This window comes from Cucurbitaria berberidis, assembly GCF_010015615.1.
Source record: "Cucurbitaria berberidis CBS 394.84 unplaced genomic scaffold K460scaffold_2, whole genome shotgun sequence".
NCBI classification, from domain to species: domain Eukaryota; kingdom Fungi; phylum Ascomycota; class Dothideomycetes; order Pleosporales; family Cucurbitariaceae; genus Cucurbitaria; species Cucurbitaria berberidis.
In genome coordinates, this window is record NW_024468936.1 from 3,038,908 (window position 1) to 3,066,708 (window position 27,801).

General features: G+C 50.6%; 13 protein-coding genes across 13 annotated transcripts; 4 read left to right on the forward strand and 9 right to left on the reverse strand.

Moving 5' to 3' along the window:
• Positions 1 to 333: 333 nt before the first annotated feature.
• K460DRAFT_414676 (uncharacterized protein) lies at positions 334 to 4,385 on the reverse strand. The gene is made up of 3 exons (XM_040937691.1): positions 3,860 to 4,385; positions 2,131 to 3,806; positions 334 to 2,077 (listed from the first exon to the last, which is right to left on the reverse strand). The coding sequence occupies exons 1-3, from the start codon at positions 4,308 to 4,310 to the stop codon at positions 794 to 796; spliced, it is 3,411 nt and encodes a 1,136-aa protein (XP_040790620.1). The 5' UTR covers positions 4,311 to 4,385; the 3' UTR covers positions 334 to 793.
• A 184-nt stretch (positions 4,386 to 4,569) lies between these two features.
• Positions 4,570 to 5,774, forward strand: K460DRAFT_280888 (PALP-domain-containing protein; the record flags this gene model as incomplete). The annotated part of the gene is made up of 2 exons (XM_040928443.1): positions 4,570 to 4,708; positions 4,777 to 5,774. The coding sequence occupies 2 exons, from the start codon at positions 4,570 to 4,572 to the stop codon at positions 5,772 to 5,774; spliced, it is 1,137 nt and encodes a 378-aa protein (XP_040790621.1).
• A 77-nt stretch (positions 5,775 to 5,851) lies between these two features.
• Positions 5,852 to 7,372, reverse strand: K460DRAFT_67528 (uncharacterized protein). The gene is made up of 3 exons (XM_040938622.1): positions 7,187 to 7,372; positions 6,690 to 7,127; positions 5,852 to 6,621 (listed from the first exon to the last, which is right to left on the reverse strand). Exons 1-3 carry the CDS (start codon positions 7,287 to 7,289, stop codon positions 5,930 to 5,932), a joined length of 1,233 nt encoding a protein of 410 aa, XP_040790622.1. The 5' UTR covers positions 7,290 to 7,372; the 3' UTR covers positions 5,852 to 5,929.
• A 247-nt stretch (positions 7,373 to 7,619) lies between these two features.
• On the forward strand, positions 7,620 to 8,569 carry K460DRAFT_403360 (uncharacterized protein; the record flags this gene model as incomplete). Its single annotated transcript, XM_040936620.1, has 2 exons — positions 7,620 to 7,634; positions 7,724 to 8,569. The coding sequence occupies 2 exons, from the start codon at positions 7,620 to 7,622 to the stop codon at positions 8,567 to 8,569; spliced, it is 861 nt and encodes a 286-aa protein (XP_040790623.1).
• A 77-nt stretch (positions 8,570 to 8,646) lies between these two features.
• K460DRAFT_374988 (ribosomal protein L1) lies at positions 8,647 to 9,646 on the reverse strand (the record flags this gene model as incomplete). The annotated part of the gene is made up of 3 exons (XM_040934722.1): positions 8,647 to 8,742; positions 8,800 to 9,364; positions 9,426 to 9,646. The coding sequence occupies 3 exons, from the start codon at positions 9,644 to 9,646 to the stop codon at positions 8,647 to 8,649; spliced, it is 882 nt and encodes a 293-aa protein (XP_040790624.1).
• A 154-nt stretch (positions 9,647 to 9,800) lies between these two features.
• On the reverse strand, positions 9,801 to 11,439 carry K460DRAFT_427012 (putative mandelate racemase). Its single transcript, XM_040938267.1, has 2 exons — positions 10,551 to 11,439; positions 9,801 to 10,497 (listed from the first exon to the last, which is right to left on the reverse strand). The coding sequence occupies exons 1-2, from the start codon at positions 11,205 to 11,207 to the stop codon at positions 10,096 to 10,098; spliced, it is 1,059 nt and encodes a 352-aa protein (XP_040790625.1). The 5' UTR covers positions 11,208 to 11,439; the 3' UTR covers positions 9,801 to 10,095.
• Positions 11,440 to 11,771: 332 nt separating this feature from the next.
• Positions 11,772 to 13,090, forward strand: K460DRAFT_374990 (alcohol dehydrogenase; the record flags this gene model as incomplete). Its single annotated transcript, XM_040934723.1, has 4 exons — positions 11,772 to 12,034; positions 12,100 to 12,353; positions 12,409 to 12,766; positions 12,916 to 13,090. 4 exons carry the CDS (start codon positions 11,772 to 11,774, stop codon positions 13,088 to 13,090), a joined length of 1,050 nt encoding a protein of 349 aa, XP_040790626.1.
• Positions 13,091 to 13,163: 73 nt separating this feature from the next.
• On the reverse strand, positions 13,164 to 14,439 carry K460DRAFT_279721 (NAD(P)-binding protein; the record flags this gene model as incomplete). The annotated part of the gene is made up of 4 exons (XM_040928351.1): positions 13,164 to 13,639; positions 13,709 to 13,882; positions 13,956 to 13,966; positions 14,054 to 14,439. The coding sequence occupies 4 exons, from the start codon at positions 14,437 to 14,439 to the stop codon at positions 13,164 to 13,166; spliced, it is 1,047 nt and encodes a 348-aa protein (XP_040790627.1).
• Positions 14,440 to 14,842: 403 nt separating this feature from the next.
• On the reverse strand, positions 14,843 to 16,569 carry K460DRAFT_281185 (glycosyltransferase family 21 protein; the record flags this gene model as incomplete). Its single annotated transcript, XM_040928471.1, has 2 exons — positions 14,843 to 16,424; positions 16,487 to 16,569. The coding sequence occupies 2 exons, from the start codon at positions 16,567 to 16,569 to the stop codon at positions 14,843 to 14,845; spliced, it is 1,665 nt and encodes a 554-aa protein (XP_040790628.1).
• A 233-nt stretch (positions 16,570 to 16,802) lies between these two features.
• K460DRAFT_364058 (DNA damage response protein-like protein Rtt109) lies at positions 16,803 to 18,881 on the reverse strand. Its single transcript, XM_040932935.1, has one exon. It carries the CDS (start codon positions 18,841 to 18,843, stop codon positions 17,089 to 17,091), a length of 1,755 nt encoding a protein of 584 aa, XP_040790629.1. The 5' UTR covers positions 18,844 to 18,881; the 3' UTR covers positions 16,803 to 17,088.
• Positions 18,882 to 18,987: 106 nt separating this feature from the next.
• K460DRAFT_414684 (uncharacterized protein) lies at positions 18,988 to 20,228 on the forward strand. The gene is made up of 3 exons (XM_040937692.1): positions 18,988 to 19,457; positions 19,512 to 19,762; positions 19,819 to 20,228. The coding sequence occupies exons 1-3, from the start codon at positions 19,061 to 19,063 to the stop codon at positions 19,978 to 19,980; spliced, it is 810 nt and encodes a 269-aa protein (XP_040790630.1). The 5' UTR covers positions 18,988 to 19,060; the 3' UTR covers positions 19,981 to 20,228.
• A 165-nt stretch (positions 20,229 to 20,393) lies between these two features.
• K460DRAFT_393240 (uncharacterized protein) lies at positions 20,394 to 24,420 on the reverse strand. The gene has a single exon (XM_040935929.1). It carries the CDS (start codon positions 24,093 to 24,095, stop codon positions 20,439 to 20,441), a length of 3,657 nt encoding a protein of 1,218 aa, XP_040790631.1. The 5' UTR covers positions 24,096 to 24,420; the 3' UTR covers positions 20,394 to 20,438.
• Positions 24,421 to 25,402: 982 nt separating this feature from the next.
• Positions 25,403 to 27,204, reverse strand: K460DRAFT_364061 (acid protease). Its single transcript, XM_040932936.1, has 2 exons — positions 26,636 to 27,204; positions 25,403 to 26,584 (listed from the first exon to the last, which is right to left on the reverse strand). The coding sequence occupies exons 1-2, from the start codon at positions 26,935 to 26,937 to the stop codon at positions 25,423 to 25,425; spliced, it is 1,464 nt and encodes a 487-aa protein (XP_040790632.1). The 5' UTR covers positions 26,938 to 27,204; the 3' UTR covers positions 25,403 to 25,422.
• Positions 27,205 to 27,801: the final 597 nt, after the last annotated feature.

Sequence of the window (27,801 nt, forward strand, 5' to 3'; positions counted from 1 at the left end):
TACTTTCAAGTCTGGCAGTATAGGTTGCTCGAGGGATTATCTACGGGGCGTACGAATGGCGTTGGGAGCATGTCACCGGGGCCTGCATATATGGGTTTAGATAGTTTAGCTTCTCAGGTGGCTTGTTTCGTTCTGTATACCCTGTACATTGCTGTTGTATATTTATATATTTCTCAAATACAACTTTTCATCTTAGCGAACTACGACCTTGGGTTTACCGTAGCATAGTCACCATCTATTATCTTCATCTTCTATGCAGCTTAGAAGAATATCGCAGAGCCGCACGTCTTTATTCGCCGCTACATTCACAGCATGACGTATTATTCACGCAGACTGTGAAGCAGGTCCTGATTTCCTTCAGGGCTGAGCTGAAGAATGAGGGTGTCATGTGCCAGGTACAAGCGTCCTAGACCGCTGGGTCTGTGTCACTGTACGCCAGGGAATGGGAACATGTTCCCCTTTCGTGGGTCAACCACATAATCTTACCTCTCCGATTCACCAAAGTTTTCAGCCCATGAACGCCTCAATCTCGTTATACAACCCTCTCATGGGGCGAAACTACAGTTACGGTTCGTGAACTAGGCTTATTCGAAGGAATTTGAGTATAGATCAACATTGTCTCAGGCGTGTTTGTGTGGCTGCATTGAAAGAGGAATATCATTCGCATGAACTTCATTGCATACACCCCCATTCCGCCAGACACAATACGTCCCGCCCTGAACCAACAACCAAGTAACCGAAGAACGCCGACATCAGCCCAGCCCAAACATATACAGTTTCCCTTTGCAGTAAATTATGAAGAGTCATCGTCTCTTAAGAGACTCTCCATGATATCATCTTCCGTGACCGCTGTCTTCCCTCTTCCAATAGTCATTGTCGTATCATCATCGTTTACTTCATCCTCTACCTCCTCGTCTTCTTCTTCAAGGGGCATGCGTGTGCCTTCGCCTTGCAGCCCCGCTAGCATCGTATCATCCTCATCTTCATCAATCTCAGATCCGTCCACATCTGCCTGAGTCTCATCGACACCGCTTTGCGCTTGAGCCTGCGTCTTGGAAACCTCAGTCGTATCATTGTCTGCTTCGGTCTCGCCCTCATTTCCGTCCGCAACAGTGGTTTCGGCCGAAACGGGAGTCTGATCCTGCACCTGTGTGACAAGTTCCACCTCGCCCAAGCGCTTGGTAAGACTAATCTCCAGTTTAGATAGGGCGTTTCGCTGTGTGGCATCCACCCCAATCCTGCCTTCTACAGCCTCCGAAACAAGGCCATGCAGCGTACGCAAACTCTCTTCATCCACAACAAACTCCTCGCCCTTCCGCCTCGTAGATGTCGGAGCAATGTACAATTTACCCAGCAACGACAGTAACGGTTTCCTTTCATCTTTCGAGCATGTACTTGTCAAAGCACGCTCCAAGACTTCATTTGCAAGATGGATATGCGGTTGTTCTGCCTCCGCAGAAGTACTCGTTTTCCCGTCAAGCCCCAGCTCGGTAGTCCCGACGACTTTCCGCCCATCTGTCCATTCAGAGAGATGGGCGGTGATGACAGGCCAGCCCACCATCTCATTGATCTCCTCATCATCGACAAGTTCATCGCGCATGAGGAGTAATTTCGATATGATCGGGACAGCGATCTGAGCCATGAGCTCTGCGTTTTTGAGTTTCGAGTGGCAGTATACGGGGAGGAAGTAACTCAGTGCTTGTCTCAGCGCGGGGTTCAAGGCGGCCTCAGGATCGAAGTACGTCAGCGTAAATGCTTTCAATATGTCCGCCGTTGGAGCCGGTGGTAAGATGCCTAGCAACAACAGTTTGGATGCAGCGGTGCAAGCAATGAGGCTTATTCGCCGGTTGTCTAAGCCGAATGCCTTTAATAAGACCTTAGTGAGTGGCTTGATGAGCGGATTCGGCTTCGGCTCGGCATCCTCCTCTGTGGCTTCTGGGTCTAGCGCTGGAGGCGCAAGAAGTTGCGGATGCGTGATGATAACATCAGTTAACACTTGAATGACAATCTCCTTGAGTGCGTCATGGCCCTTTGTATAACAATGTAAGAAGAGATCCAGGTTGCTCAGTGCAAGATCCTGCATACTATCAGCACCATCTCAGTCACGCTACTCAGATACAACAAGCTTACCTTGCTAAGGAGAGCAGCCAAACCTAAACAAATCACTCCTCGCTCTCGGATCATCGCTTCGTGTGCCTGGACAGCGGGTATGATCAGTGTGTTGAGGATGTTCGTCAAGGAGTTGTCCGATTCCAGATCACCCTGGACGTTTTGTAATGTGCATTGGGCTATGTGAAGGCATTTCGAGTACACCATGACTTCTCGGATACGCTGTTCTTCCTCTTCTTCCGGGCTAAGATCCTTCGCGATGTCCGACTTCCTTAGTTTTATCAGAGGGGCATCTCCGACGACGTCTGACTGGGCGGAGTGGAAGCTTTCTTCATCGTCGCCGTCGCCCTTGTCTTGGGACTCATCCACATCCGCATCTAGTAAAGAGTCTCGAACCTCAGCGATAGCCTCCACTATTATGGCGCAAAAGTCTGACTCGCCGCGTTGGCCGCAGACAATGCGCAGGACTTCAATGGCGAGCTTCGTGCACTCCTCAGGAAGTTGAGCCTTCGCAATGGCTTCCCGCATGATGTTGTACATCTGCCTTCGTCCCATTTCGTCCGTGTAGTCGAGTGTTTGGGCGATGTGAAGAAGCTGTTGAACAATGAAATCCTTCTCCTCAACATCTTCTTGAGCTTCCTCGGCGTCAGGATCCGACTCGTCCATGACTGCGACTTTGTCTACTAGCTCCATCAACGAGTTCAATTCCCTCTGTAGAATGAAAGCGAACATGGTGACTTCAGGCATCTTGTCCTCGATCATACCTTGGACTCTGTCATCTTGGGTCCCGTGGCAGTAGTCATTTAGAGTGCGCGCAATGAACGCAGTCTGCGAATCCAGATTTTTCCAGAATTCATGGTCGAACGTGATGTGCTCGCGATAATCTTCACGGCCGTCCCAGAACTCGCGCATCGCCTCGTGAGCCATGCCGTCTTCTTCACCCGACCGGGTGACATCAATGCGCTCGAGGAGTTCGCACAGAGCTTCAAGATCCGGTGGAGCAACACTGCCCGGCTTCCTCTCTTCTTCGGGACGCTGATCGCGCGATGAAGCACAATTCTCAAGCCATCGTTCGCGAAACAGAGTTGCAGCAGCTTTTCGCACTTTATCATCGCGATCCCGCAGCCCCCACCGAATGAGCTTCTCTCGTTCTACTAGCGACATGTGCCGAAAGTCTCCTAGAGAAGGCAATATACTGACGTATACCACTCGTCGCAACGTTGGATCCATATCACGAGCTCGCTCAAGGAGGTATCGTAGGGACGATGGCAATATAGGTAAATTTGCGAGAACAGCGCGTCGCACTTCGGCGCTCGGGTCGTTGATCATGACATCTACTAGCTTGTCTAGTATGCCGCCTGTGGTATCGTCATCGCTGTCTTCCTCATCTTGCTCGTCATCCTCTTCGGATGCAAGGCGGCCGAGACCAAGGACTGCTTGCACGCGCACTGGAGACTCCTTGTCTCGCAGACGTTTCAAGAAGCCCAGTCTGCATAAATCGAAAATGTGGCCGTCGAACGTTGTGAGGTTGTTTACGAGCTGCGCGACTGTTTGTGTCGCTCGAAAGCGAACCGTCTTGTCTTTGGCTGTCAGAAAAGCGAGGATCGTAGTGATGATCTGCGATATGAGGCGGCTGCTTGGTGTCTCTGCTAACATTGTTTCCTCTTCCTCCGTCTCTACTGCAAAGATTGCTTGGTCTGTTTCGCGTTAGTATGCCGCTATTGTATTGTTGTGTCGAGACTCGACCTACCCTTTTCTGAAGCATACTTCAAGAACACGGCCAAGAACCTAATCAGTCTTTCTCCTGCCGGCTCGGTTTTCTTGACGCAAAGTATCCTGAGCGCACATCTTACAATCTCATTGTTGAAATCTTCCTCGTAAAAGTGCTCTTGTACCTCTCCCATAGACTTCTTCCCATGTTTCTTGCCTGTATCCGGAGGCTCGAAGCAGCAAGCCTCCTGTATCTTTCTCAGATTGACCACTAGCTTTCGTTGCGTCGCAATAGTCTTCTGTGCATCTCCGAAAATTTGCGCTACTCGTGTCCGCAGTGACGTTATAGGGCCTTCATCAGGTATCTCGACTGCGTTCGAGGACTGTCGTGCGGAGGAAGCGCGTGTTGACTTGAGAGTCCCGGTAGTCGATTTGGGGGCTTCTGACGTAGTGGAAGTGCGCGTTGCGCGCGTCGATGTGCGACCAGGCATTTTTGCTGTGTGTTTAATAGTTTGTATCGTCCTCTCCTGGTACTAGCATAGATATCTTGCTGATGGTGGCTGATGTATGCAATGTTGTGCACAGCGCACAGACATAAACAATGCGGGCGGATACGAAAGCACGTGAAAGCGGGATGGCGACATGGCGACATCGGGCGAAAGCGCGTTGATTCGCCGATGGGCCGACGACTTCATTGAGAGCTTTCGCCTCCATTCAAATTCTCACATCTCTTTTGTTGGTAGTGCAGTCATGTTCCGGACAGCAGCGCGCAGCTTTGCGGCTTCTGCATGGCGGAGTGCCCAGAGCATAAGTCAATTGGAAGCCGCAAACCAAACGGCCATCAACATCTCAAAAGCTCAAGGCTATGGACAGCGGGGCTTACTAGATGGTACGATTGCAATAGCCACGGACCCGCTCTATATTACTTCAAGATGATGTTACTAACATAGCTCATAGCAATTGGAAAGACACCTCTGATCCGCCTAAAGAAGCTCTCCGAGGAGACGGGCTGCAATGTTCTAGGAAAGGCCGAGTTCCAGAACCCGGGTGGCTCTGTAAAAGATCGCGCCGCTCTTTTTGTCGTCGAGCATGCAGAGAAAGCCGGCCTGCTTAAGCCAGGCGGCACGGTCATTGAAGGCACGGCGGGAAACACTGGCATAGGCCTCGCACATGTCTGCCGCTCCAAAGGCTACAAACTCGTAATCTACATGCCGAACACGCAGTCGCAAGGCAAAGTCGACCTCCTCCGCCTGCTCGGTGCAGAAGTATACCCCGTCCCCGCCGTCGCATTCGACAACCCAGAGAATTACAACCACCAAGCCAAACGGCACGCCGAGCGCTTAGACAATGCGGTGTGGACGAATCAATTCGATAACACGGCAAATCGCCAGGCGCATATTGAGACTACAGGCCCAGAGATTTGGTATCAGACAGAAGGCAAGATCGACGCATTCACCTGTGCAACTGGTACTGGAGGCTCCCTAGCTGGCGTTACACGTTACTTGAAAGAGAAGAGTGATGGAAGGGTGAAGAGCTTCTTGGCGGATCCACCTGGCAGTGTGCTGCACTCGTATATTCAGAGTGGAGGGAAATTGGCAGATAGAGCTGGAGGTTCGATTACAGAAGGCATCGGGCAAGGCCGCGTAACCGACAACCTCAAGCCCGACATCGACCTCCTAGACGGCTCGTTACACATCAGCGACGAGAAGACGATCGAGATGGTGTATAGGTGTCTGGACGAGGAGGGTCTGTATCTAGGCGCCAGTTCATGTCTGAACGTCGTAGCAGCAAAGGAGGTGGCAGAGAAGCTGGGCAGGGGACATACTGTCGTCACACTGCTCTGCGACGGCGCATACAGATACGCCGATCGTCTATTCTCGAAGAAGTGGTTGGAGCAGAAAAACCTCCTAGGCGCGATACCGAAGCATTTGACCAAATATATCGTCCTACCTTAGATGGTTGAGAATACATAACGAATAAAGAAACACGAATACCACTGTCACATCTACGAGTTTGTTTTTATGAATCTACGAGTCTAGACGCGAGACTTCATCCAATCTCTACAACCGCCTGATTCTAAGTCATTTCCCAACTCGAAATCACATGCAGACTATATCATAGGCGACCCACTAGCAAAGCCATTGACAAACGCCGTCATAAGTTGGTTCGCAATCGCCGTCTGCGGCGGCAACCTAAGTCCGCCTTCCTTGTACTCTGGCCCCGCATCGTCTCCAAGCCCACTCGTTCCAACCCTTAGAGCCTCCCTCACTTCCTCTGCCGTAAACCACTTTGCGTCCTCTAATTCCACGTCATGGCCTAGATGGATCGTCTCTCCACCAGGAATAGCCTGCCCAATTGCGCCAATCATCAAATTGGCAGGATAAGGCCACGGTTGCGTAGAATGAATGACTACACGTCCAAGATGGATACCAGATTCTTCCCAGACTTCACGACGCACGGCTTCTTCGACGGACTCGGCGGGTTCGAGGAAGCCGGCTAGGGTACTGTACCAGTGTGGTGGCCACCTCTTCTGTCTACCCAGCAGTATCTTCTTTCCGTCCGCTGAGACAACGGCCATGATGACCGTCGGATCTGTCCGCGGGAAGCAAAGGTTAGAAACACCGGTTCGGGTAGCGCACGGGGGACGTTCGCCTGCGGTAGCTACTGACTCAGCGATGTCCTTGGGAGGACATGTGCGTTTGAAGCCGGCGTGTACGGAGAGCGTCTTGTAGCCGCAGGATGCGCAGTAGGGGTTTCGCGCGTTCCAGTCGAGGAGGTGGCGGGCTTCGGCATAAATGGCGGCTATTAATCACCGTTAGTATTGATACTAAACACATGTCAAGTATTGAAGGGAACATGGGAAAACTTACCTTCTATCGCTGGCAAACTCAAATGCATCCTTCCCTTGCTAAAATCTAATCCCTCTCCAAGCAACCTCTCTACCAACTTCTCTGCCTCTTCTTTTACGCTTTCCTTTGGGGTAACATCAACCGCAAACCATGGCTGGCCCTTATAATGTTCCTTATACACTAAACCTTCTTTCTTCTCATGCAGGCCTAGAAATATTATCTGAGGCAGGTAGAGGGAGGAGTTGTATTGCGCAATGGTGTCTGTCTCTGACCGCTCGAAAGGATTGTTGCCGATGATAGATTTGACATCCTCGAACTTCTTTTGGGCGAGTTCGGTAGGAGACTTCAAGAGGGGCTCGAGTTTGTTAAAAAGGAGGAAGGTTGTGCTTGGATGGTGAAGGGCGGCAGAGAGGAAGGCATGGTCGGCGCGGAGGAAAGACACGCGGTTTAACGGAGAGCCTACGTGGTAGTGTTAGATATTGCAGGATAGAGAGGCAGGCTAAGACGAGTAGATGTACCGGAGAAGTAGTTAGCGACCTCTCTTCCAAACTTGCGACTTAGCATCGAGTCGACGTCCGGATGCGCTGGCTCAGGAAGCTCCGGCGGGGGAAGCGGGGGCATTGTATGTTGTTCTATCTCCAACAGTATATAGTAGATACGCTTGACACTTCACAAACGTAAGAGGAAATAAAGCCAAACACTGAAGACGAGCAATGCGAGAAGAAGAGATCAGACCGCGAGACCCTTAGTATACATCCTTCTGACGTCTTACCCCACGGAGGGGCACACTAGCAGTGGATTATTAACCAACATGAGAGAGGCCGAATATTCGTCACTGATTGTTCCGAGGCCTCGGTTCCTTTTCCGAACCACAAGTAAGCTTATCGATAAAGGTTATTTGGACTTCCAGAACACCTGGCGCGATTCGCATACGGCGATACGCCTGCCGCCATGAGCCAATTCTACGTACGTGTATACATCTAATTGAGTCTCGCTGCTTCTTATCACGTCATTTGAGGCATGTACACAATATTTGTGCTGATAGCAATGCATAGTTTGGAGACTCTCGCTCTAACTCCTCTGACGATGATGAAGACAATCTCGATACGCTGCCCTTCGCTACCCCATTACAGCGCAGCGACTTCCTAGCTCCAAATTTCTCGCCGTCAACATACCTCTCCACGCTTTCCAATCGACACCAAACACTCGAAGACCTACGCTCAGAACTGCGCTCCCGATCACAGCTCCTCAGCAAAGAGCTCCTCGATCTCGTGAACTCGAACTACCAAGATTTTCTGAACTTGGGGAATAGTTTGCATGGCGGTGAAGAAAAGGTAGAGGAGGTCAGGGTGGGGTTGCTAGGCTTTAGGAAGGAAGTTAATGGACTAAAGGGTGTGGTGGAGCAGCGGGAACTTGAAGTTGGGCAGCTACTGCAAGACCGGAGAGACGCTAGGGCAAAGATCGAGATTGGGAGAAGGCTTGTGGACTACGACTCAAGACTCAAAGAGCTCGAGAGCGAACTGGTCATTGAGACGTCAGGGAAAGAAGTGATTGTCTTAGGTGACGAGGTGTCGGATAGCGATGAGGACGAGGACGAAGATGAAGAAGACGACGGGAGCTATGGAGTTTCTATTGCGAAGCTGAGGAGGAATGTAATACAATATAAGCTGATACTGGGTTTGGAGAAGGGCCTGAACGAGCATCCATTCATTACAGCGCAACGGCCGCGGATAGCAAAGGCGCGGAGTACGTTGTTGATGGACCTAAGCACAGCATTACAACAAGCAAAGAGTGCTGGAACAGCAGGGTCTGGCAGAGTTATGAAGGTCATGAAAAGTTACGCGGACATGGAGTCAGCAGAGGCAGTCAAAGTGCTCAAGTCACTCAAGACGAGGCAATAGGCAAACATGATACCAGCATAGCGATGGCGTTAGATATGGTACATTGATTGTACAGCATGTATGCTAGATGCAAGAATCTACAAAGGACCAGACAACTCCTTTGGCGCTATAGAATTCGCGCCTTTGAACTCTCCGTTCAGCGTGAAGCCAGGCGAATTCGTTGAGCTGAGAACCTGTCATGCTGTTAGCTATCCATTCACAATAGTCAGAGAGTAGTGGAGTTGACTTACCACCTCGTGCACTTCCTTACTTATCCGATCACTCATCTGCGCAATATCCTTCCTTAATGCATCCATGAACGCTTTAACGTTCCTCTGCATCTCCTCTGGCGTGAACCCCAGCTGCCCAACCGCCATCCTGATCACCCCCAATCGTTCTCTGTACTCACTTCCACCCACCATGTTCCGTACACTCGATCCCACAGATGTTACCACGGTGCCCGTCTTCGTGCTCGGCATCAGCCCCTTAGGTCCCAACACTCGTCCCAGCCCAGCTTTATTGAGCTTCTGGAGAGATTCAATGTGGCAAATACAGCGGTCAAACTCGACAATTCCCTCCTTGATCTGGGCGAAGATTTCGTCCTCGCCAACAAGGGTGGCGCCGGCGGAACGTGCTTCGGCTGCGGCTTTCGAATCGGGCGCTGCGATGACGCATATTCGTATGTCTGTCTTTACAGGGTGTGGCAGACGTAGGCGATTGCGAACTACAGGACCGTTTTTAAGGGTGCGCAAGCGGACGTGCATTTCGTACTTAGAGGAGGATGGGTTGCGGCCGACTTCGAAGGCGCGGATGTAGCTACCATATAGTTAGTATTTGGCTGGACAATGGCTATCTGTGTAGAACGGAAGAGATATACTGCATCGCATCAATGAGCGAGAACTGCTCTGCCTTCTTCAGGTCATACTGTAAGAAAGTATTCCTGGGCTTCTTCTTTTTCTTGGGTTGGGCTTTTGTGGTAGCGCATCGTATCGACTGGTACGGTAGCGAGGCAAAACGGGGTATCTCGGATCTCGACGAAGCGATTGATAATGTCGTGAGTCGGCTCAAAGGAGCTATGAGCGACCGTGGGTGTGCCATTGAGCTTTGTGTTTGCTGATGGCTGTCGCGTTCATCTCAAGATTTGGATCGGAGTTCGGAAGAGCCAAGATGCGGCTAGCTGTTTTGGGCCGTACACTATGAGACGCTTCGCTTCCAAGACGAGGGTTGCCTTTCCCCACGACTTTAGCAGAATGACATCAAGTGTCTAGTCTGCCATTTATTTGATTTATTATTGTCCCCTACATTCTCGCTGCTAACAACTAATTTACGAACGCCTATCCACCGCTAGAAGTTCATATGAAATGATACATACTGCGGAATGGCATCTTAGGTGTAAGAAAAGTTCTGTAGACAATGATGGTAATAGCGAAGACTCTATTTTTTTAATCTCAGTTTGACTTCGGTATGCTCATCCTAGTCATAGCTATTTTGAAGCATAGTATGAATAACCGCCAAATCAGTCTCGAAGCGGCACTAAAGCTAATGTCCTAGTAGTAGCTAGCAACTGGCTCTCCCAGGACATCCAAGCGAGGCTTCATGCCCAAGCCTGGCGCACTCGGTGCTGTGACAAGACCGTCGTGAACAGGATAGTCGCAATCCGCCGTCTTCACCGTCACCATATCTCTTGTGTCTAATATGCATCGCAAATTCCGCTCTGGAATCGTCTGGGCTAAATGGACAATTGTGGCAAATGAGATATCAGAGCCGACCGTATCTTGAACACTAATAGTATAGCCGGCAGCTATACAGATGTCGCGCTGTCGACGACCTCTGGTCAAACCACCAGCTTTCGAGATCTTGAATCCAATGCCTTCTGCCGCATCATCGGCAATTGCTTGCACAATAGAGGCTTCGTTGGTTGCAAGCTCGTCGAATATCATGGGATGGACCTATGTCGAAGAGACATGTGCTCTCGTAATGTTGCACAGGGGCTCTCGAGAACAAAATCCAGCCCCTCCGGCAACAACTTCAGCGTTCGGAGCGCGGTTTCAACAGTCAACCCGCAGTTTGCGTCGACAAGAAAGAATTCTCCCGGTTGCTTGTCGGCCATTGCTGCGACAATCAGTGCTGCATCCGCTGCAGGCTCTTGTCCAATCTTAATTGAGTAGCCTCTATACCCATTCGCTCGGTCTTTAGCAACTTGCTTACGCACATCCTCCGGACTCATCACACCAATGGAAGAAATCGTAGGTAACTTGACATTCGTTCTTCCACCAAGGAGTTCGCAGACAGACAATCCGACAGACTTTCCAAAGGCGTCCCAGCATGCTATATCTATGGCTGCCTTTGCGGCTTCATGACCGAGTAGCGCGGCATCCATGGCGTCGTTGATGCGGTCCACCCTTCGAGGATCAAGCCCGATAATGCTGGGTGCGATTTGAGCGAGACCGGCTCTAACGCCGAGTGCGTGGGAAGCAACGTATGTGGAGCCGAAGGGACAACTTTCTCCCCATCCTTCGATTCCGGTGTTGGTGGTTATGCGGACGATGGTGGAGTCGAAACTCCTGTACTCTCGTCCTGCGGAGAGAACATAGACACCGTGGGAGTATGGTAAGTCCACCTGGAAGACGTCGATGCGTGTAATGGCTAGGTCTACCATGTCTGGCGGATTTGCTTGGAAGTCTCTTTTAGAAAAGGGAGTATGATAATGGATTCTAGAGCTATGACGTCCTGGAGTCAATTTATATGAGCAATAAGCAACACAAGGGCCTCGAAGTTGGTGTACTCATTACCCATCTGTGTAACATCGACATTAAGGCGAGGCGAACGAATCGCTTCAGACCAACCTGCCGTATGCGGTAGTAGGCGCTTTGAAAATCCTCTTAGAGAACGACGGAATGATAGCGTACCGACTGATTTTGTAGCGGAGCCGTTGTAGAGCGGATGCTATTGGTCAATTTGGAAACATGATTCCTGAATAGGAATGTGGACCCGCGTATCAGCATACCACAGCCAAATGCTTTGAAATCTCACCAGCGATTCTCTGGCAACATTGATAAGTTTTTAAAGCGTTCTATCGATTAGTGTTCAGTTATCAAGGTACTTGTCAACCACTATTCACGATCAAACCGTCGCACCATCGAAAATCTCATAGGTTAGCAATCAGTCTTTAAGCCTCATCGCAATATCGATCTCTGAAGCCATACTGACTGAAAAGATAAACATGTCTCATCTGCCCACAACAACACGTCGCGCCTTCCGCAGAACCGACGACTTCACCCCTGGTACCCCAAAGGTCAAGCTCGTCACTGAAGACCTCCCTGCTAAACTTCCCGCAACCTCAGTGCTAGTAAAAGTACACGCCGTCGCGCTTAATTATCGGGACTCCAATATAGCAAACGGCGGCAACCCCTGGCCCGTAACTCCTAACGGCATCCTAGGCAATGATGCGGCTGGCGAAATCATCGCCCTTGGAGATCAAGTGAAGTAGGAACTAAAGCCCGCCCTTGTTCGCGGTTCTATGCAAGAAATGTGCTGACTTCATACGACAGATATCTGGCGATAGGAGATCGCGTAGGCCCCATCACGGATACCGAGAACCTAACCAACCGTGAATCGGCACGCTCCTGGCTCGCGGCAGACGAGGATGGAGTTCTAGCCGACTACATCATCTTTGACGAACGAGTGCTGTGCAAATTGCCTGAGCACCTGGATTGGGTGCAGGCGAGTATCATCCCGTGTGCGGGGACAACGGCATGGAGCGCGTTGAAGGGAGTGGAGTTTGGGAGGACGGTGTTGATCCAAGGTTCGTCCCCCGAGTATAATCTACTGGTGGTCAGTCACTCATCAATGCATCCAAGGCACTGGAGGTGTAGCTATGTTCGCCCTAAAGCTCGCCCGTGCCGCCGGCCTCCGTGTCATCATTTCCTCCTCAAGCGACAAGAAGCTCGATGACCTGAAGAAGAAGTTTTCGAGCCCGCCGCTGTTAACTGTCAACTACTCTGCCCACCCCGATTGGCACGAGGAAGTCCTGAAGCTCACCGATGGTGCTGGAGTTGACCTGGTCGTTGAGGTTGGTGGTTCTTCAACACTGATCAAGAGTGTGAAGTGCACTAGACGCGGTGGAATAGTCAGTGTAGTTGGATATCTCAGCAAGCAGGACAATCAACAGTTTGACGGCCTACTCGGGATTATCATCGACCGGCGAACAATTGTGAGGTATATATCCCTACTAAACGCTCCAGTCGATATGTCTTTCTCTGGTGTCTGTACCAGCCCACTTATTAATATTCCCACATTTATACTTTGGAGACACATTCAATATCCCGAACTGAGAGACGTGTGAGTCGAGCTAAAAATGATCATAGAGGCATAAACGCTGGCTCAAAACAAGACCAAGACGATCTCTGCGCCGCTATAACAGCCTCGCAGATGACGTTCGACGACATCATCGACTCCATTCAGCCATTTGAGAAAGCTGAAGAAGCTATTCAGTATATATGGGAGGGCAAACAGGTTGGCAAGTTAGTTCTAACCTTATAAGGTGAGACTTGTATATCAATATGCTTTAGAGGATGGATCAAGATTTCGAACTTAGTAGCATTTATTCAATAAACTAGGCCAAAACCTCTAGCCATTTCTCCAATTTCTCACTCCACCCAGCTTTCCTAGTTCCACTTCCACTAGCCTCACGTACTCGACGGAGCCCACTCAAACCCTTCATCGCACTAAACACCCAATCACTAACCCTTGTAGGCATGATAGTTCCGAGAAACCAAATCAACCACACACCCTGGCCCCTCCACACCTTACCCTCCTTTCCCATCTCTACATCTCGCACAACCTGCTCAGCAAAATCTTCCGTCGGCGTTTCCGAGTGCGGCACAACCCCCTCAACAAAATCTCGAATCTTCTCTTGAATCGGGGCGTAGAACGAGTCTGAATTTGCGTGAAAGCGAGGCTGATTTCGCTGGAGGTTAGACTGTACAGCATCTACTACAACGGCGAGAACGCGGATACGAAACGGCGCGAGTTCGAGGCGCATGCTCTCGGATATCGTGTGCAAAGCTGCTTTGGAAGCTGCGTACAGGGCTGTCACTCCCTTATCAGCCACCAGATCATTTATGGACAAATATTTAGAGGAAGGGAGCAAAGACGAACGTTGATAGGCAAACCAGATCTCGCCAATGATACTGCCCAGATTTACCACCGTGGCGTTTCCATTATCTTTCTCGCTGGCCTTGACGAGCAAGGCAGAGAAGGCCTGCATCATGCGCAGCGGGCCCCACACATTCACTTCGAAGCACTGTTTCCCCACTTGGTCAATGTCAACGTCTAGTCCGGGGCCGTGTTGGTTTGGATTCCCAACACGTGATTCATCATGTGCCCGACACGCTAGTCCACACACGGACTAGCTTACTCTGGTTTCACTCCCCTCTGTATATAAACATAGTTTCCCCCCACACATAGAACATCATCAATATGATCACCTTTCTTCAGTTCCACAGGCCGCTGAGCATTGTGCCTGCGCTGTTGACGAGTACATCAAGTCCTTTTCCATCAACATGGCGAGTGATATCTGTCACCGCTCGGTTAATCGAGGTTTGATCTGTTACGTTGAGCTCTAGTGCGTGGATGCGACTCAAATCTTGCAGGCGTGCGGGGATGTTGGAAATACGGCGAGCAGTCGCAAAGACGATGTAGCCGTGGGCGTGAAAGGCGTGGGCGAGTGCGGCGCCGATGCTTCCCTCAGAATAGCCTGTGATAAGGACTGATTTACTTTCGCCATCTCTTCCTGACTTCGAGGATGTTTTGTAGTTGGGGACCAAGGCTTTCCATGCGATGAGTGCGGCGATAGCCAGGGCTGAGCTGATCGCTACAGATGAGACCATACTGCGTTTTCGAAGAAGTATATCGTGGGAATTAAAGGGGTCGGCAAAATGAAGACCGGTGCTGTTTTAATAGCGAACAACATGAAGTTCCAATACAACCTCAGGTAGCTTCAAGCTATGTTTGTATTAGTGCTTACCATGATTAAGGCAAACCGTTGCATAATGAACACCTAACTAAGGCGTGGAAGAGGCTAGAGGTCAATACAGCGGTATCTAATTATAGATGATTTTTCATTCAGGAGGCTTTTAAAGCTGTTGGGGATATGGAGTCTTGACACAATAGTATGTGTTCGCTACTGTCCACTAAAATGGCTAATCTGTGCGGCAAGTGAACAATTGCTACATACCACTGTACCTAGGTCTAGACGATGATGCGAAAGATTGTGCACCTCAAAGCCAGTTCTCACTTCTTTTTTGCTTCTCTTTCTTTAGGAAGAATTTCGTGAACCTTCATATCCAAGCCCACCCAGAACTTCCTACCTCTCCACTCCACAGTCACACCTCCCCAAAATGCAATGACCCAGACTGGTAGCGCGGATATCTCACGACCCAGCCATGCAAAGAAGAACTCTTTGAAATCTCTCCTTGCCCCATCAAGCAGACTCGGTTCACTGGGTATTTTGTCACCAAGCAGGGGTTGCAAGGCCTCGGTGCGGTGGTACGCAGATGCAGAACGCTGTGGTAATATGAAGTCTGGCGTGTCGGCGTCGATTTCAACGGTTTTCGCAGAGTGGAGGAGTAGGTACTGAATATAGTCTACCAGACACCATAGGCTCATGTTAATGAGCCAGATGAGGAAGAAGGAGCTCCAGGTAGGACTGATTCCCAAGCGAGTGAAGATGGGCAGTGTGGTGAGAGCATATGACCCGTAGAGACTACAGAGTATACTCTCAGTTCCGGGCTCAACGAAAGTAGCCAGTGTCACCGTGAATTTTCTTACTCGCAGCCATCGGATGCGGCGGTCTAGGTAAGCTATTACGGGTGTGTGACTGACGGGCTGGAAGCAGAGGTCACCGAAGAGCATTGCGTGCTTGCCCCACGTCTCTTTCTTCTCGCTTGGGGTCGGCTTGTAGCCTCGTTTCTCGAATGCTTGAGGCTGTTTCCATAGGGCATCGCCGATAAGATGATCTTCACAGATATTGTCGGAGAAGAAATCGATGCCACCAGCGCGCTTGGGATTTGAAGAGGTGATGTAGTTCAGCTGCGAGCGACGGAACATGGTGCTTTTGCCAATGATGCAGGGCGCTATGGCAACAGTATTGATGGCCAAGTAGAACTTAGCATGTGAGGAAGAGAGAAATGCTTCGTCGAGGCGCCCTCCTCCGCGCTGAAGGAGTCTTCGCAAGGCACCGTTGGAGTCCTTTCGAGGGTCTGAGGAGGTCGTTGCTGCGATGTTTGTTGTCTCTCTATCTTCTTCTGGTCGTCCTCTGAGTAGGTCCTTCCTGTCTTGAAGAGAGAGATCCTGAGAGTCTAGATCGACGACAAGCGGAGTTTGGTGCACGAACTTGAACTTGGTACTGCTCTTCCCACTTTTCACCTCGCCGAAGCCACAGAGCAGATCTACCAGCCTTCCACAGACACCCTTGCCAACCCAGACATTGCAGTCCAGAATCCACACGATATCGCCCTTCGCCTCTCTGTATGCGCGACTCATGTTCCGAATCTTCGGATTCGGTCCCAGCGCATCCTTGTCTTTCAGCAGCAATGGGTCCTCCTCCTCGACCAAGATCTGTACATCGACATGCTTGAAGTCCCGACAAAGGCGCTCAAGGATGGGGAATGCGGGGTCGGAGCGTTCAGACACGCAGAAGACGGTGCTGATCTTGTTCTTGGGGTACGTCTGGCGGAGACTGGCGGCGAGGCATTCGTATAGGCGCGGTTCGAGGCCTTTGACGGGACGAATGACAGTAACGCAGGGCAATTTGTCTTCTTCTAGCTTCGTAACACATCTCGCTGGCTGTGGCCTTCGCCAGTAGTATCGGAATCTATTTCGTAGTACGTCAGTATCAAATAAACCGTGACGATAACGAGTGAACAGCTGGCTCACAATTGGGTAAAGCCGATGAGACACACACACCACACTATCACGAACCATATAAGGCAACCGGTAGCAATGATGGTGCGCAACATGGAGACATCATTTGTCCTGATGTCTGGAGAAGGTGCGCCAACCATGCGCGAAAGTTGGGCAAGTAGCGATGGAGGTGGGATGTTTTGGCGAATCTCGGTGGTCTGCGGAGTTTTGGGGCAGCTTCGACACGTCCGGAACTAGCGACGGCAGGCGCAGACTATAGACATGTGTAGATACGAATATCTTTTCGCACGCCTCTTAAGATAGTTACACGAAGAAATTTTGTTTGTTTCGCAAGATCTAATTGTTTGGCGTGTTCAATATTTATTTGCGCTATAGTCACAGCTGCTCCCGAGCTTTCCGACGTCACTGCAAGGGTATTGTCACTGACTAGAGCCAATGAATGCGAAGGATTGAATATCAAATCTCTTCAATAATAGAGAGTATGCAACGTGAAAACGCATCCTCACGCAATCCAGACCTAGGTCAATCGAACGCCCTACGCAAATATGCAAGACTGGGAAGCAACTCTAAACACCAGACAAGAATAGCACAAACGCCTTCAGTCCAACAATCACTCAAGATTTGGACTTCTTCCGCACCAAACCAGCTGACAGTGTGTTCACGCCGTGGGTAACGCTCGCTTCTGCAATGGGCGTGGGCTCGATCCTGGCTTTCTTCCTGACCAAGCACTCTGAGAGGACTTGCACACCACCTTCAGTAGGCTTTTCTAATGAGCTTGTCGCTTCCGCTGTAGTCTCTGGCTTTCTTTTTTTCCTCACCCCCATCACTATATTTGGGACCAATCCGTTCGTTGACGTAGAACTTATGGCTGCGATCTCTCTTTTCCCTTTCACTGTCCAGCCCCAATTGTCCATTCCGCCCAAGACAGCCATCTCCTCTTTCCATTTCTTTGTACTTTGTGCTGCAGCTCTTCGATTTGCGAAAGTTTGTTGAAGTAGTACTTCATGTGCTCGATCGTAATTCTTCGTTGAAAAGCAAATTGTACCCCGTGAAGACGCCGGCCACACAAAGTATGGACTCGTCTCGGGTTGTAGTTTGGCGTCGGACTTGTTCGAGGCGTTTGATGTAGTTGATAAGTTCGATGAGCTTGTCTTGATCCTGGGTAGGACTAGTGGAATGGGGCCGTACTTGATCTTGGCTTCTCGTTTCCGTTTGCTTATCTTGCGTCTTCTTGGACTAGGTATGGCCTCTTGAGAGCTCTTCTGTGAGAGTGGTTGTGAAAGTGACTGCTGTGATGGCGCGTCTTCGTCCTCCTCAGGTATTGATGGCTTCGGTGGGGTGATTACCACCCAAATAAACCCCACGATCCTTCCAGATGAACATTCCTGTCGGAAAGCCATGAACTCCCAGAACTGATCCAACGTCTTAACGCTCTTCCATTGTCCGTTACTCCGCGATGGCGTACCTCCATCGACAACCATGGCGTCAGTACCTCGATCGTGTAACTCTTCATCTAGCTCATCAAGAAACCGTGCCTTGGGGTCATCCGGGAAATGCGGGACGAGACAGCGCGGGGGAGCAGCTGGATGCGGCGCGATCTGTAGAAGTGGATGTGTGGTAGCCCAGCGTCGAGGTACGTTCGGCTTTGGCGCTGGAGGAATGTAGCGGAGCGTGTCATTTGGCTCGAAGCCCGGTATTACAAGGTAGCCCTTGGCCGTGGTTTCTGACTGCGAAAGGGTGCAATTTGTTCCGATACTTCCCCCTTCCACCAGCCGCTCAGCGAACGGTCTCCGTTCATCCTCGGCCTTGTATTGCCATATTATCGGGTCTAACACTTTACACCACCACTTAACCAGTCCCCTGTCATCCAGCACATGCTTCTTCTTGTTCTCAATGCTCGCTGGAAAGAGGTACTGATCTTGTGCCCGAGCGAATAGTGAGACTACCAGCTTCTTCCCCTCTCTTTGTCGCTCCCTTGCCAGCCAAGCTACAAATGTACCGCAAATATCTTTCAAAGGCGATCCAGACTGCGAGCGTGGTAGTTGTAACTCTGAAAGGTACCCTGTCGAGTCCGCTTTCGAGACGAAGATGGTAGTAAGGTTCCTCGTAGTGTAAACCAGAACCTCAATGGCGAGTATGAGCAACTCTTCAGGTAATCCCGATGGAGCAGTGTCATTTGGTATTATCGAGGCAGCCAGGGTATGCGATTCACAATAGGTTCTTTCCGACTTTGCATGCGGCGGTGCGGAGAAGAGGGCGGAGGACTTGGAGGGCGGCGTCGAGTAGTGATAGAAGGTCAATGGAACGTCCTTCGGCAACTGCTCGGCCAGCAACTCTTTCAAAGACTTGGGGGTATTAATGTCTGCCATATTAGACCAAAATAAGCGCTTGAGAAAGGATAAACGCGTGTGTCTGGTTGAAAGCTGGGGATAGGAAAGCGCGACGAGGCTATCCCGATAAGGCAAGGTGCGATCCGCGTGCCGCAACTTTTCGAATCATCTGAACTTCACCTCGAGTAGTACCAATACCTTCACCTCAGCGCCAGGACTTGCCCATCCAAGCTAATTCACTTCTTGACGAGCTCCAATGGCATCCAAACGGCCGCTTCGCTCGCTCCTATCGACCGCATCATCATCCCTCCGCCCGGCGCAGTCGTCAAAAGCCTCCCTCGTGCGGACCTCCGCATGCGCATTCTCGACCACGCCATCATCACGAGGACCTGAATATGATACCGAGGCTGCAGATAGGCCAAGATGGCAACAGACACCGCCACGCATGATGGCCCCCTTTCGGATACGGCCGCAAGCAAACGGCGGCGTCTTCAAGGTCAATGAAGACCCTAAGAGATTAGATGATGCCTATGTACGAATGCTGGGACCTGGAGGCGACAAAGTGCTCGGCGACGAGGTCAAGTGGTTAGCGGTGACGCACAAGAGCTTCGATCATGGAAGGAGGGGTTTCAATGACCGTTTGGCATATATGGGTATTTTGGGACCACCTCTACGGCTAGAAGAGAGATTCTAACAGCATAATGTAGGGCGGCGGATAGTGGAACTACAAACATCACAAGCGCTTATTAGTTCCCCGCAAGAAAACCAGTGGCCAAGAGACGAGAGGGGTCAACCGCTGAATGACGATTTTGGCCGCAAGCCGTACCTACATCCTGCCCTAAACGGCTTGCAGGGCTTGACGGACGAAGCAGAGGGCATGGTGCTGAACAAGTCACGGTTATCACAAATAGCGGAGCGATACGGACTAGACAAGGTCACCCGGTGGAAACCGAAGCGGGTATGTTGATGATATCAGGAACTTCGTTGTGATATGGCAAAACTAACTTGTTATAGGCGGATAACCTCCAGGGTTCTGGTGTAGAAACCGTCCTCATGACCTCGTTATACGCCATAGTTGGCGCTATCGCTCTTGAACGCGGCGGTGAAGTGGCGAACAAAGTCGTCCAGGACAAGATCCTCGCTCCGCTAGGCTTCACCTTTTCCTCCGACTCATAGCCACATAATCTTTAAGCCATGGCGGATTAGTCTTCGTGTACAAAAGAGCATCCAACACTTGTAATATACATGTAGCAAAGGCAAGACGAGATATCCTACAATATCCGTTCCCCGCAGAAACCAATTCACGGCACCGAAGTGTTCCAAGTGCGATGATTGTATAAATGCTAAACAGGAATGAAACTAGTGCCTCAAAAATGCGCGTTACTTCATAGCATAGAAACCCAAAGATTTCAGCACATTCTCACGCCATACATCCCCCGCTCCCATCACGAGAGGCAACTTAGCGAGTGCTATAATCTCCTATTTGCAAAGTTATTACTGATTAAGTATTACATACTTTAACGTAACTCTACCAACTCCCCCCTCCCCTCCCACATAAACTTACACACGTTCGACCCCGAACTCTATGGCTCGCAGATCAACACTGGCCATGAATACATAAACTACAATCATGTTCAAAAGATCAGAAAACCCTGCGAGTCGTACAAACTCCCTGGCGTGCCCCTAACCTGCCCACCCGGACTCGTGACCTGGATCCTGACATTCGGTGTTCCAAGGCCGAGAATGCGGCGCTTTCTGTGACTGCGACTTGATGCATTGCTGCTCCTGGCACCGCCACCACTATTATTACTACTTCTATCAACACTCTCCCTGGGTTTCTTGTTGTGGTGGTCAGTGCTGGGGCTGCTGTTGGCGGTGGAGTTTTCCGTGGGGGAGGGTGGATTATCGTCCTTTGCGACTTGGAAGTCGCGCTTCTTGCCTGAAGACTTGAAGGTCGGGGTCGTTGGTGCCGTCAATGTGGTTTTTGGGAGAACAGGCGAGGATGCAAGCGGTTGGTAGTGGTTCATGAGGTTGTTGCTATTGCGTGAGCCGGAGGGTGGTTGTGGTGGTGTGGCTGATGCCCAGAACTTCTCGCCATCTTCCCATATACTGCTGCTTGATCTGTGCTCTGCAGTGGCCGTCATGTTTCTCTCTACAGGCTTTGTCTTGGCTTCTTTTGGCTCAGGCTTGATGGTGGAATTTGAAAGAGTGGAAGTGTTTCCCTCGTCGAGATCAAGCACAGTGCACCCCTCATCCTCCCAGCCTTCAAGCACATTGCCTACGAGTCTCCTGCCTTCTACGTCGTCTAGTTCCACCGCATCGTCGTCATCCTCAAGCTCATCGAGCCAGCTCTCATCCCCAGGTAACTGCATGCTGTCTCCTCTCCCTAGTCTTAGATGCCTCCTCTCACCACGTCCAGACTTGTCTTTTTCTGCTTCCGTTAAATCAGAGTTCATCCGCCTCAGTGCTGCGATAGACGAGCGCAGAGGCCGTGGCGGTGATCCGCGAGGACCGCGAGGCGAAGGATTAAGCCTAGGCATTTCTGCAAAGTTGATGGACAACCTTGATGTCGGTAGCTGCGCATGACCCGGACGAGGAGAGCATGGTATAATCGGACTTGGTAAGTCTACAGGCCATGATGTGAGCGACAAGGTTGGCGAAGGTGAAGAGTAAATTGAGCTCGACTGTGAACCTGTTCTCATATGTGCAAGCGTTGGTGAATCCATGCCGCAAGCGGGGGGTGGGGTTGATGGAAGAGCTGCCTCGAGAAGAGGGTCGAATACCGAGCGCGCTGAACCAGGTGTTGTGGGCATAGCAATGCTTGAGCGGTTACTATTTGGCGTTTTGAAAATGCTGCCACCAACGTTGTTGTAATTGCTATTGAGCATGTTGTAAGAGTCTTTACTCAGTACTGCTGGGTCAATAGTATCGAAGGGCTCCTCTGGGATGACTGTGGCGTGTGTGGGCAAATTGTAGACTGAGTGATCAACCAAGGCGAACCTCGGCGGAGACATAGACTTGGGTGAGATAGGTGGAGAGTCGTCATATCGGGAGTGCGCGAGATCCAGTGTCCTGTTCGAGCTCACCGAGGACTCTTCTGGGATGGGGGCAAATGCGGTCTGGAACGCTCGTGAAGTAGTATTAGCGGGTGTTTGATAAATGCAACTAGGTTGCTCCGGATTGTACTCATCGATGTCGATGTTGATGGGCGAAGGTGACCGATCCCGGCCATAATTTTGTGCTTGAAATGGATACTGCTGAAGCAATGGTGTGTCGGGCATCCAATTTCCATCAAAGTCATAAGGGTCGTATGTAGAGAATGTATGCGGGTGCGACATGTCAATATCTACAGGTTCGATGACAGAGGGCGCAGTAGGGAATTGCGACAAGCTGAAGAGAGAACCATTGCTCAAGCGCTTTTGCTCTTGTGCCGACAGAGCAGGTAGTACTTGGTCAGTTGGGAATACAACATACGACTGATCGTAGCCGACTAGAAGTAACTCAGGCGAAGTTGGCGTCAAGGAAGCTCGAAGAGATGTTGCAGCGAACTTCAGATCAGGCGCAAAGGTTGACGAGCTAGGAGGGGTTGGCAGAGACCTCGTGCTAGATAGTGCTGGATCGATACCGGCCTTGGGTTTCTTCGCCGAAGCACCTTCGGTAGTATCTTCCTTGTTGTCGACTAAAGCTGATAGACTAGGTGTCCTACTAGGCGGGCCATGGATGGTGGGTACTAAGGAGATGCGCACACTGTTCTTTCGTCGATGTCCTTGACGCGCGCTGGGGCTTCCTTTCAACGCGGAAGGCTTCCCAGTGGATGAGATTGGAGTTGGATCCCACTGAAAAGGGTTGCCGCCGCTACTTCGTGAAGAAGTCTGCGAATGCTGGCGTTTGGGTGACCTGATAGCACCATTCAAACTTCGCGAGGCCGTAGCGCTCTGATAATGTCGCTCAGGAGACCCCGACGAAGATATCTGGGTCTTTAATTTGCGCTTCGGCGTGCTCAGACTCGACGCTGTGATAGGGCTGGCAGCTGGCGAAGATACCTTGCTTAAGGTAACGGACTGTGCTCCCTTAATCGCACCGAGCGAGTTGGTGCTCGATTCTGTTGATAAAGTACCTTGGTTTTCGGGCTTTACTTCTCTGGATTCCTCAGAAATCATGCTATTTCGAGTCGGGGAACTCTGGGTCGAGCCTCGTGCGCCTAGAACTCTGGCGCGAAGATCAAGCGTGTCTCTGAATGGCTTCACTCGTGCGAAGTTAGACCCCTTCGCATTGGGCTTGGTGATCTTTCGAGTCCCAAACTTCGCGGACTGCGGCACACTTGGACTTCGAGACGTGAGGATTGAAGTGTCGGCGGAACCGAAACTAGATAGCGAAAGCTTAGACGGAGTGCGTCCGAGTTCGCTGCGTCTTTTCGCGTCGCTCTTGATACGAGCGATGTCGAGCGGAAGAGGAGGCAAGATCACATCGGGTGCATTTCCAGAAGTTTGACTGCATAAACTAACGGATCTCGCCCGTAGTTGTGGGCGTGAGGGTTGTAATGATGGTACCTCAGCAACTGATTTAGCCCGCTGTAAACGTTTATTTGCATCCATGTGGTGGTTATATGACCCGGTAATCGATCGACTCTCTGGCACTATAGGACCTGTAGCATGGCCCTGGTTGCGGAAAGCCGGGTGATATTGGAGTAATGATTGGCATGGCGAGGGTCGATTGCCATAATCTCCCGATAAAGCGATGGAGGACCTGCTCCCGTTTACATGAGTGTTGTTCAGAATAGATACTAGTGATGAGTTCTTGGGATCCTCCATGACTGTTGAAAGTCTCGACGCTCTCATCTTCTTCATCTGTATAGTTTGGCTGGAGTGGCCGGATAAACGACGCGCGGAGAATGGCCATGAGAGACGACTGGCTCTCTTCACCTCCTCGGTTGGTTTAGGCGGCGCATAATACGCAGGGGCAGAGGCTGATTCTGCGGATCGGAATGTCTCCACCGAAGGTAATGCCCCCCATCCGGACTTGTGGAAGGGCAGGACAGTGTTGCGCCGCAGCACAGTACGTGGCCTTGTAATGGGTTCTCGTCCTGCTTCCTTCTGCGCCTGCGCAATTGATACGCCTCGTTCCTCTAAATCCGCGAGTAGCTGTTTGTGCTTCTTGACAGCCCGAACAAGGAGAAATATAAGAGCGACGAGAAGGCATAGCATAACAACGCCAATGCCTGTGACGATAGCAGCAATTGCTGTAGTGCTCAGTTGCCCGCTTGGCGCGGCGCGCGACTTTAACGACGCCATTGCTGTTCCTATCGATCTTCTTACAGCAAGATGATAAACAGTCGTGAACGCGCCGTATGCGCTCGGGTTCGACGCGTGGGAGCGTTTCGATTTGGCTGTCCGGTTCGTCGATTCGGTCGGAGCCACGGAACGGCTTCGAGGGCGCTTCTGTCGACTATTACCCTCCTCTTTTACTACCTCTTCTTCCTACTCCTGTAACGACCGTGATGTAACGAGCGGCGGAGCAAAATCCGCGTCGATATGCTTACGAATCCGTCCGAAGGCATGGGGGGCAGCGCGTAAACATACATTTTGCTGTATTTGGGCGACAACTGACTGTCGTTAGGGGAAACCAAAAGGAATGCGTATGAAAATATGGAGAGCAAAACAACAAGAGTGTAGGAGCCGAGAGAGGGATGCATGTGGAATGTGATCCAACCGAGCTAGCCGAGTGAGACATAAGAAAAGCTGGAAAAGACTGCCAGTCCTAGTATCGCATTGGCTGACAATAAAATACCGGCTTGAGGGTTCTCCAGATGATTTTCACGCGAGCGATTGCTTCTTCTGGGTCGATTTTTTCCCACCTTTTTTTGACTATCCTGAACGCGTAGTCATCAGTATCTCAAATCGATCTACGCGTTTTGAAGGGATAGGCAGGATCACCTTGATCCCGCCAGATCTCAGAGATCTCGCCGATGGACGCGTTGAACGGATGAGAGAAGACATGTTTTGTGTTAGTACCACAGCGCTGATGTGGGTGGTCCATACGCGAACACAGGAGGGAGGATGAGACTTGCGCTCCCCATCGCCAGGTACCCCTCGGTGTCTCTGGCACTGTCTTATAAAACTGTGAGACTAACTGGGGAGCATCAAAAGTGCCGGGTGCCTGGCTTGTGGTAAGTGGTTCTGAGATGGGTTTCTGGGGATGGACATCATTTCCTCCTCCGAGACAACCATCTCCAGGTACCAGGACACATTGCTAGCATTACGGTGATGTCTGAGACAGCAGATACATCATTGCTTGCATGTCTACTGGGATGCGCAAAGTCCAGGCAAACTCAGTGCAAACTCGATGAAGGGTGAAAACACGACGATTTGGAGTTGTGCGATGCGGGCGAAGACAACAGGCTTACTAAGCGGGTCGGTGCTAGTTGCTGTGGGTATTACTCGCCACAAGCACGACTCTCTATAATGAAGGCGTTTTCGAAGTAGTGAGGAATATGCTGTGTTGTAACGAATGATATTGAAATGCAGATGAAATATATACAATAAGGAGTAGCGCACTGCCAGCTCCGGGTATAAGCCTACGTGCCAAAAGAAGCGAAAAACCACCATACTATCTATTCGTTCACATCTTATTCCTCCTCCAGAAAATAGCCTTAGCGGCATTCTTTGGCGGTGGGTCAAAGCTAGGCGCTTCCTCAACATCCATCTGCTCCATCTTACTTTCCCGATTCTTCCTCAATTCCTTCTTCAGCTTCCTCTCATCCTTCTTCCTCATCCACGTAATATACAAACAATATAATGCTGCAATTGCGCCCATGCCACCAACCACTCCGCCAACAACCGCGCCTACCAGACCTTGCCGTTGCCATTGGTTTTGGTTGGGACGCACGTATGCTTCAGGTGTGGTTTTGGGGCAGAAAGTTTGGGGCATGACCATGTTGTTTTTCTGGACTGCTGGGGCGAGGAAGAAGTTGTTGGACTCATAGTCGGCCATGAGGTAGACTTGGCCAAGGAAGGCGGAGCCGAGGTAGAATGGGGCGGTGGACTTTTCGTCGCGGTCTTGGATGGGTGTGATGTTTGAGGCGTTCATGAGGACTTCTGGCGGTAGTGTGACGGTAAAGCCATCTTCGAGGACAATTGACAGCGTGCCATTAAAGGCGTTCTTCAGCCTCAAGGAGTTGTCGCCCCATGTGTTGTCCTTTTCCGCGCCTAGTCGGGAGATGAAATTCTTCGTGATCTGGTATGGAAGCGAGATTGGGAATTGCTCAGTGGTAATCTGGCCTTCAAAGTCCGAAGGTGTCGACTTCATATCGGTGAAAACCTTGTTGTCGAAAAGTGAGACGTTGGCGTTACCTTTCGAGTCGGTGATGACGATGTCTTTAATCCGCACGCTCATCGGATTGCTGTTCGCAATGTTCATTTGATACTTGTGAGGAACTCCTGTGAAGCGTCCGGAATCGTATCCACCAAAGACATTGCTGCCGTTGACTGAGCCTCCAGCACGAGCAAATCCCTGCCCAATATATAGCGAATATGTTTTACCAGCAATCATATCCCGAGCAGAAAGATCACGCAACAGCGTTGAAGACGATCCTACACCTACTCTACCGGGCGTTATTGAGCCCTGTTCGGCGACTTCGACGGTTGAGTTCTCCACGAGCGTTTGCGATGCGCCATCGGTTTCGAAGAAGTGTGTGTATAATCGTAAAGTCTCTTGGCCGTAGAAACCCTTGAAATCCGTGCCAGCTACATCTAATGATTTGAAGTTCTTGCTCTCAGTGAACCTGCACACAAGTAAGTAAGGGAAGTCATCCTGTTAGGAGCTTTAGACGTACGTTGTTGACTCTTGTTGGTTGAAGAAGCCTCCAGTTGATCGGTCACAGTTCTTAAGCGTGCTATTATCTTTGCAGTAGACGTGTGATGCGAAAGAAGTGTGGTTCTGTGCTAACGAGGGCCATAGACTTTGGTTCTGTGCTGGTGTTCCTAGTCCGATGAATGATCCGTACTGAAAGACTGGAGAGTCGTGGACGGCGCGTTTATGGATATCGACATATATCGGTTTCCTCGAGCAGTTGAAGGCAATTGTTGACTGAGCAAACAGCACAGTTGCAGAAAGGTACAAGATAAGCGACGCCATGGTGGATGATTAGGGAAAAGCTTGAGGCCAGCAAGCTGTCAAGTCAAATGATAGGTATATGCTCACAGCACGAACAGAGCAGAATGGACAACGACGACAATCACGAAACGTCTCGAACTAGCAGGAGGTGCTGAAGGCAATGCGGCGTCTTTGTAGGTCTCTACCATCCGTACGAACTATACGCTAAGATGAGCCTGCAGGTAGTAGCCAGTCAGACAACACTGCTACTATTCTTGCGTACGGGTATCCCCATAACATCCGTTCCTAGCACACACTAGTTGATATTAGGGTGCCATCCAGAGCCGCAAATAACAGAACCGCTCCTCAAGAGCGCCTGCTGATGCCGTTGCGGGAGTACCAGGACTGGGGAAGGGTTGTCGTGGGCGCTTCGAAGAGCGAGATGCATAGGGAAAAAAGATGACCCTCTCCGAACGTAAGCTTCGTTATCATGTGGCCGAAGACGATTGGATGGTTGTGGGTGGATGGCGCACCAAGAATAGCTCAGCGTTTACAACATGGGGTCGATTGGTGGAGAGTCTTTCGTGAAGATCACAAGCGCCCTTGTGCACGGACTCCCGTGCATCGTTGCGTGGGAGTCTAATGTCGGAGGGCTATTCTTAACTTCCGATTGCCTTTGCTCTCCAAGGAGTCTGGAAGATGTTATGCACGTTGATTGCGTGTGCACGGTAAGTTTTTGATGATCTTGGTAACGCGTCGGCCGGAACTGGTCATCTCCGTCTTGTTTCCAGGATTCCCAATTCCCAACCGCACACTACCTCTGTCTCGAATACTTAGAGCTTCTATTTCCCGGCAAAAGTCCATGTCGGCAATTATAGTTGCTGCTGTAAATCTTAATTATTTTTG

Coding starts and splice junctions, on each gene's coding strand:
- K460DRAFT_414676 (XM_040937691.1), bottom strand. CDS start 4,310: ATGCCTGGTCGCACATCGACGCGCGCAACGCGCACTTCCACTACGTCA. Junction 3,807..3,859: donor GAAGTATGCTTCAGAAAAGG/GTAGGTCGAGTC, acceptor AACGCGAAACAG/ACCAAGCAATCTTTGCAGTA. Junction 2,078..2,130: donor TGGCTGCTCTCCTTAGCAAG/GTAAGCTTGTTG, acceptor GATAGTATGCAG/GATCTTGCACTGAGCAACCT.
- K460DRAFT_67528 (XM_040938622.1), bottom strand. CDS start 7,289: ATGCCCCCGCTTCCCCCGCCGGAGCTTCCTGAGCCAGCGCATCCGGAC. Junction 7,128..7,186: donor GGTCGCTAACTACTTCTCCG/GTACATCTACTC, acceptor ACTACCACGTAG/GCTCTCCGTTAAACCGCGTG. Junction 6,622..6,689: donor GAGTTTGCCAGCGATAGAAG/GTAAGTTTTCCC, acceptor GGTGATTAATAG/CCGCCATTTATGCCGAAGCC.
- K460DRAFT_427012 (XM_040938267.1), bottom strand. CDS start 11,207: ATGGTAGACCTAGCCATTACACGCATCGACGTCTTCCAGGTGGACTTA. Junction 10,498..10,550: donor TGCCGGAGGGGCTGGATTTT/GTTCTCGAGAGC, acceptor TCTTCGACATAG/GTCCATCCCATGATATTCGA.
- K460DRAFT_364058 (XM_040932935.1), bottom strand. CDS start 18,843: ATGGCAGACATTAATACCCCCAAGTCTTTGAAAGAGTTGCTGGCCGAG.
- K460DRAFT_414684 (XM_040937692.1), top strand. CDS start 19,061: ATGGCATCCAAACGGCCGCTTCGCTCGCTCCTATCGACCGCATCATCA. Junction 19,458..19,511: donor TGACCGTTTGGCATATATGG/GTATTTTGGGAC, acceptor AGCATAATGTAG/GGCGGCGGATAGTGGAACTA. Junction 19,763..19,818: donor CCCGGTGGAAACCGAAGCGG/GTATGTTGATGA, acceptor AACTTGTTATAG/GCGGATAACCTCCAGGGTTC.
- K460DRAFT_393240 (XM_040935929.1), bottom strand. CDS start 24,095: ATGGCGTCGTTAAAGTCGCGCGCCGCGCCAAGCGGGCAACTGAGCACT.
- K460DRAFT_364061 (XM_040932936.1), bottom strand. CDS start 26,937: ATGGCGTCGCTTATCTTGTACCTTTCTGCAACTGTGCTGTTTGCTCAG. Junction 26,585..26,635: donor AACCAACAAGAGTCAACAAC/GTACGTCTAAAG, acceptor ACTTGTGTGCAG/GTTCACTGAGAGCAAGAACT.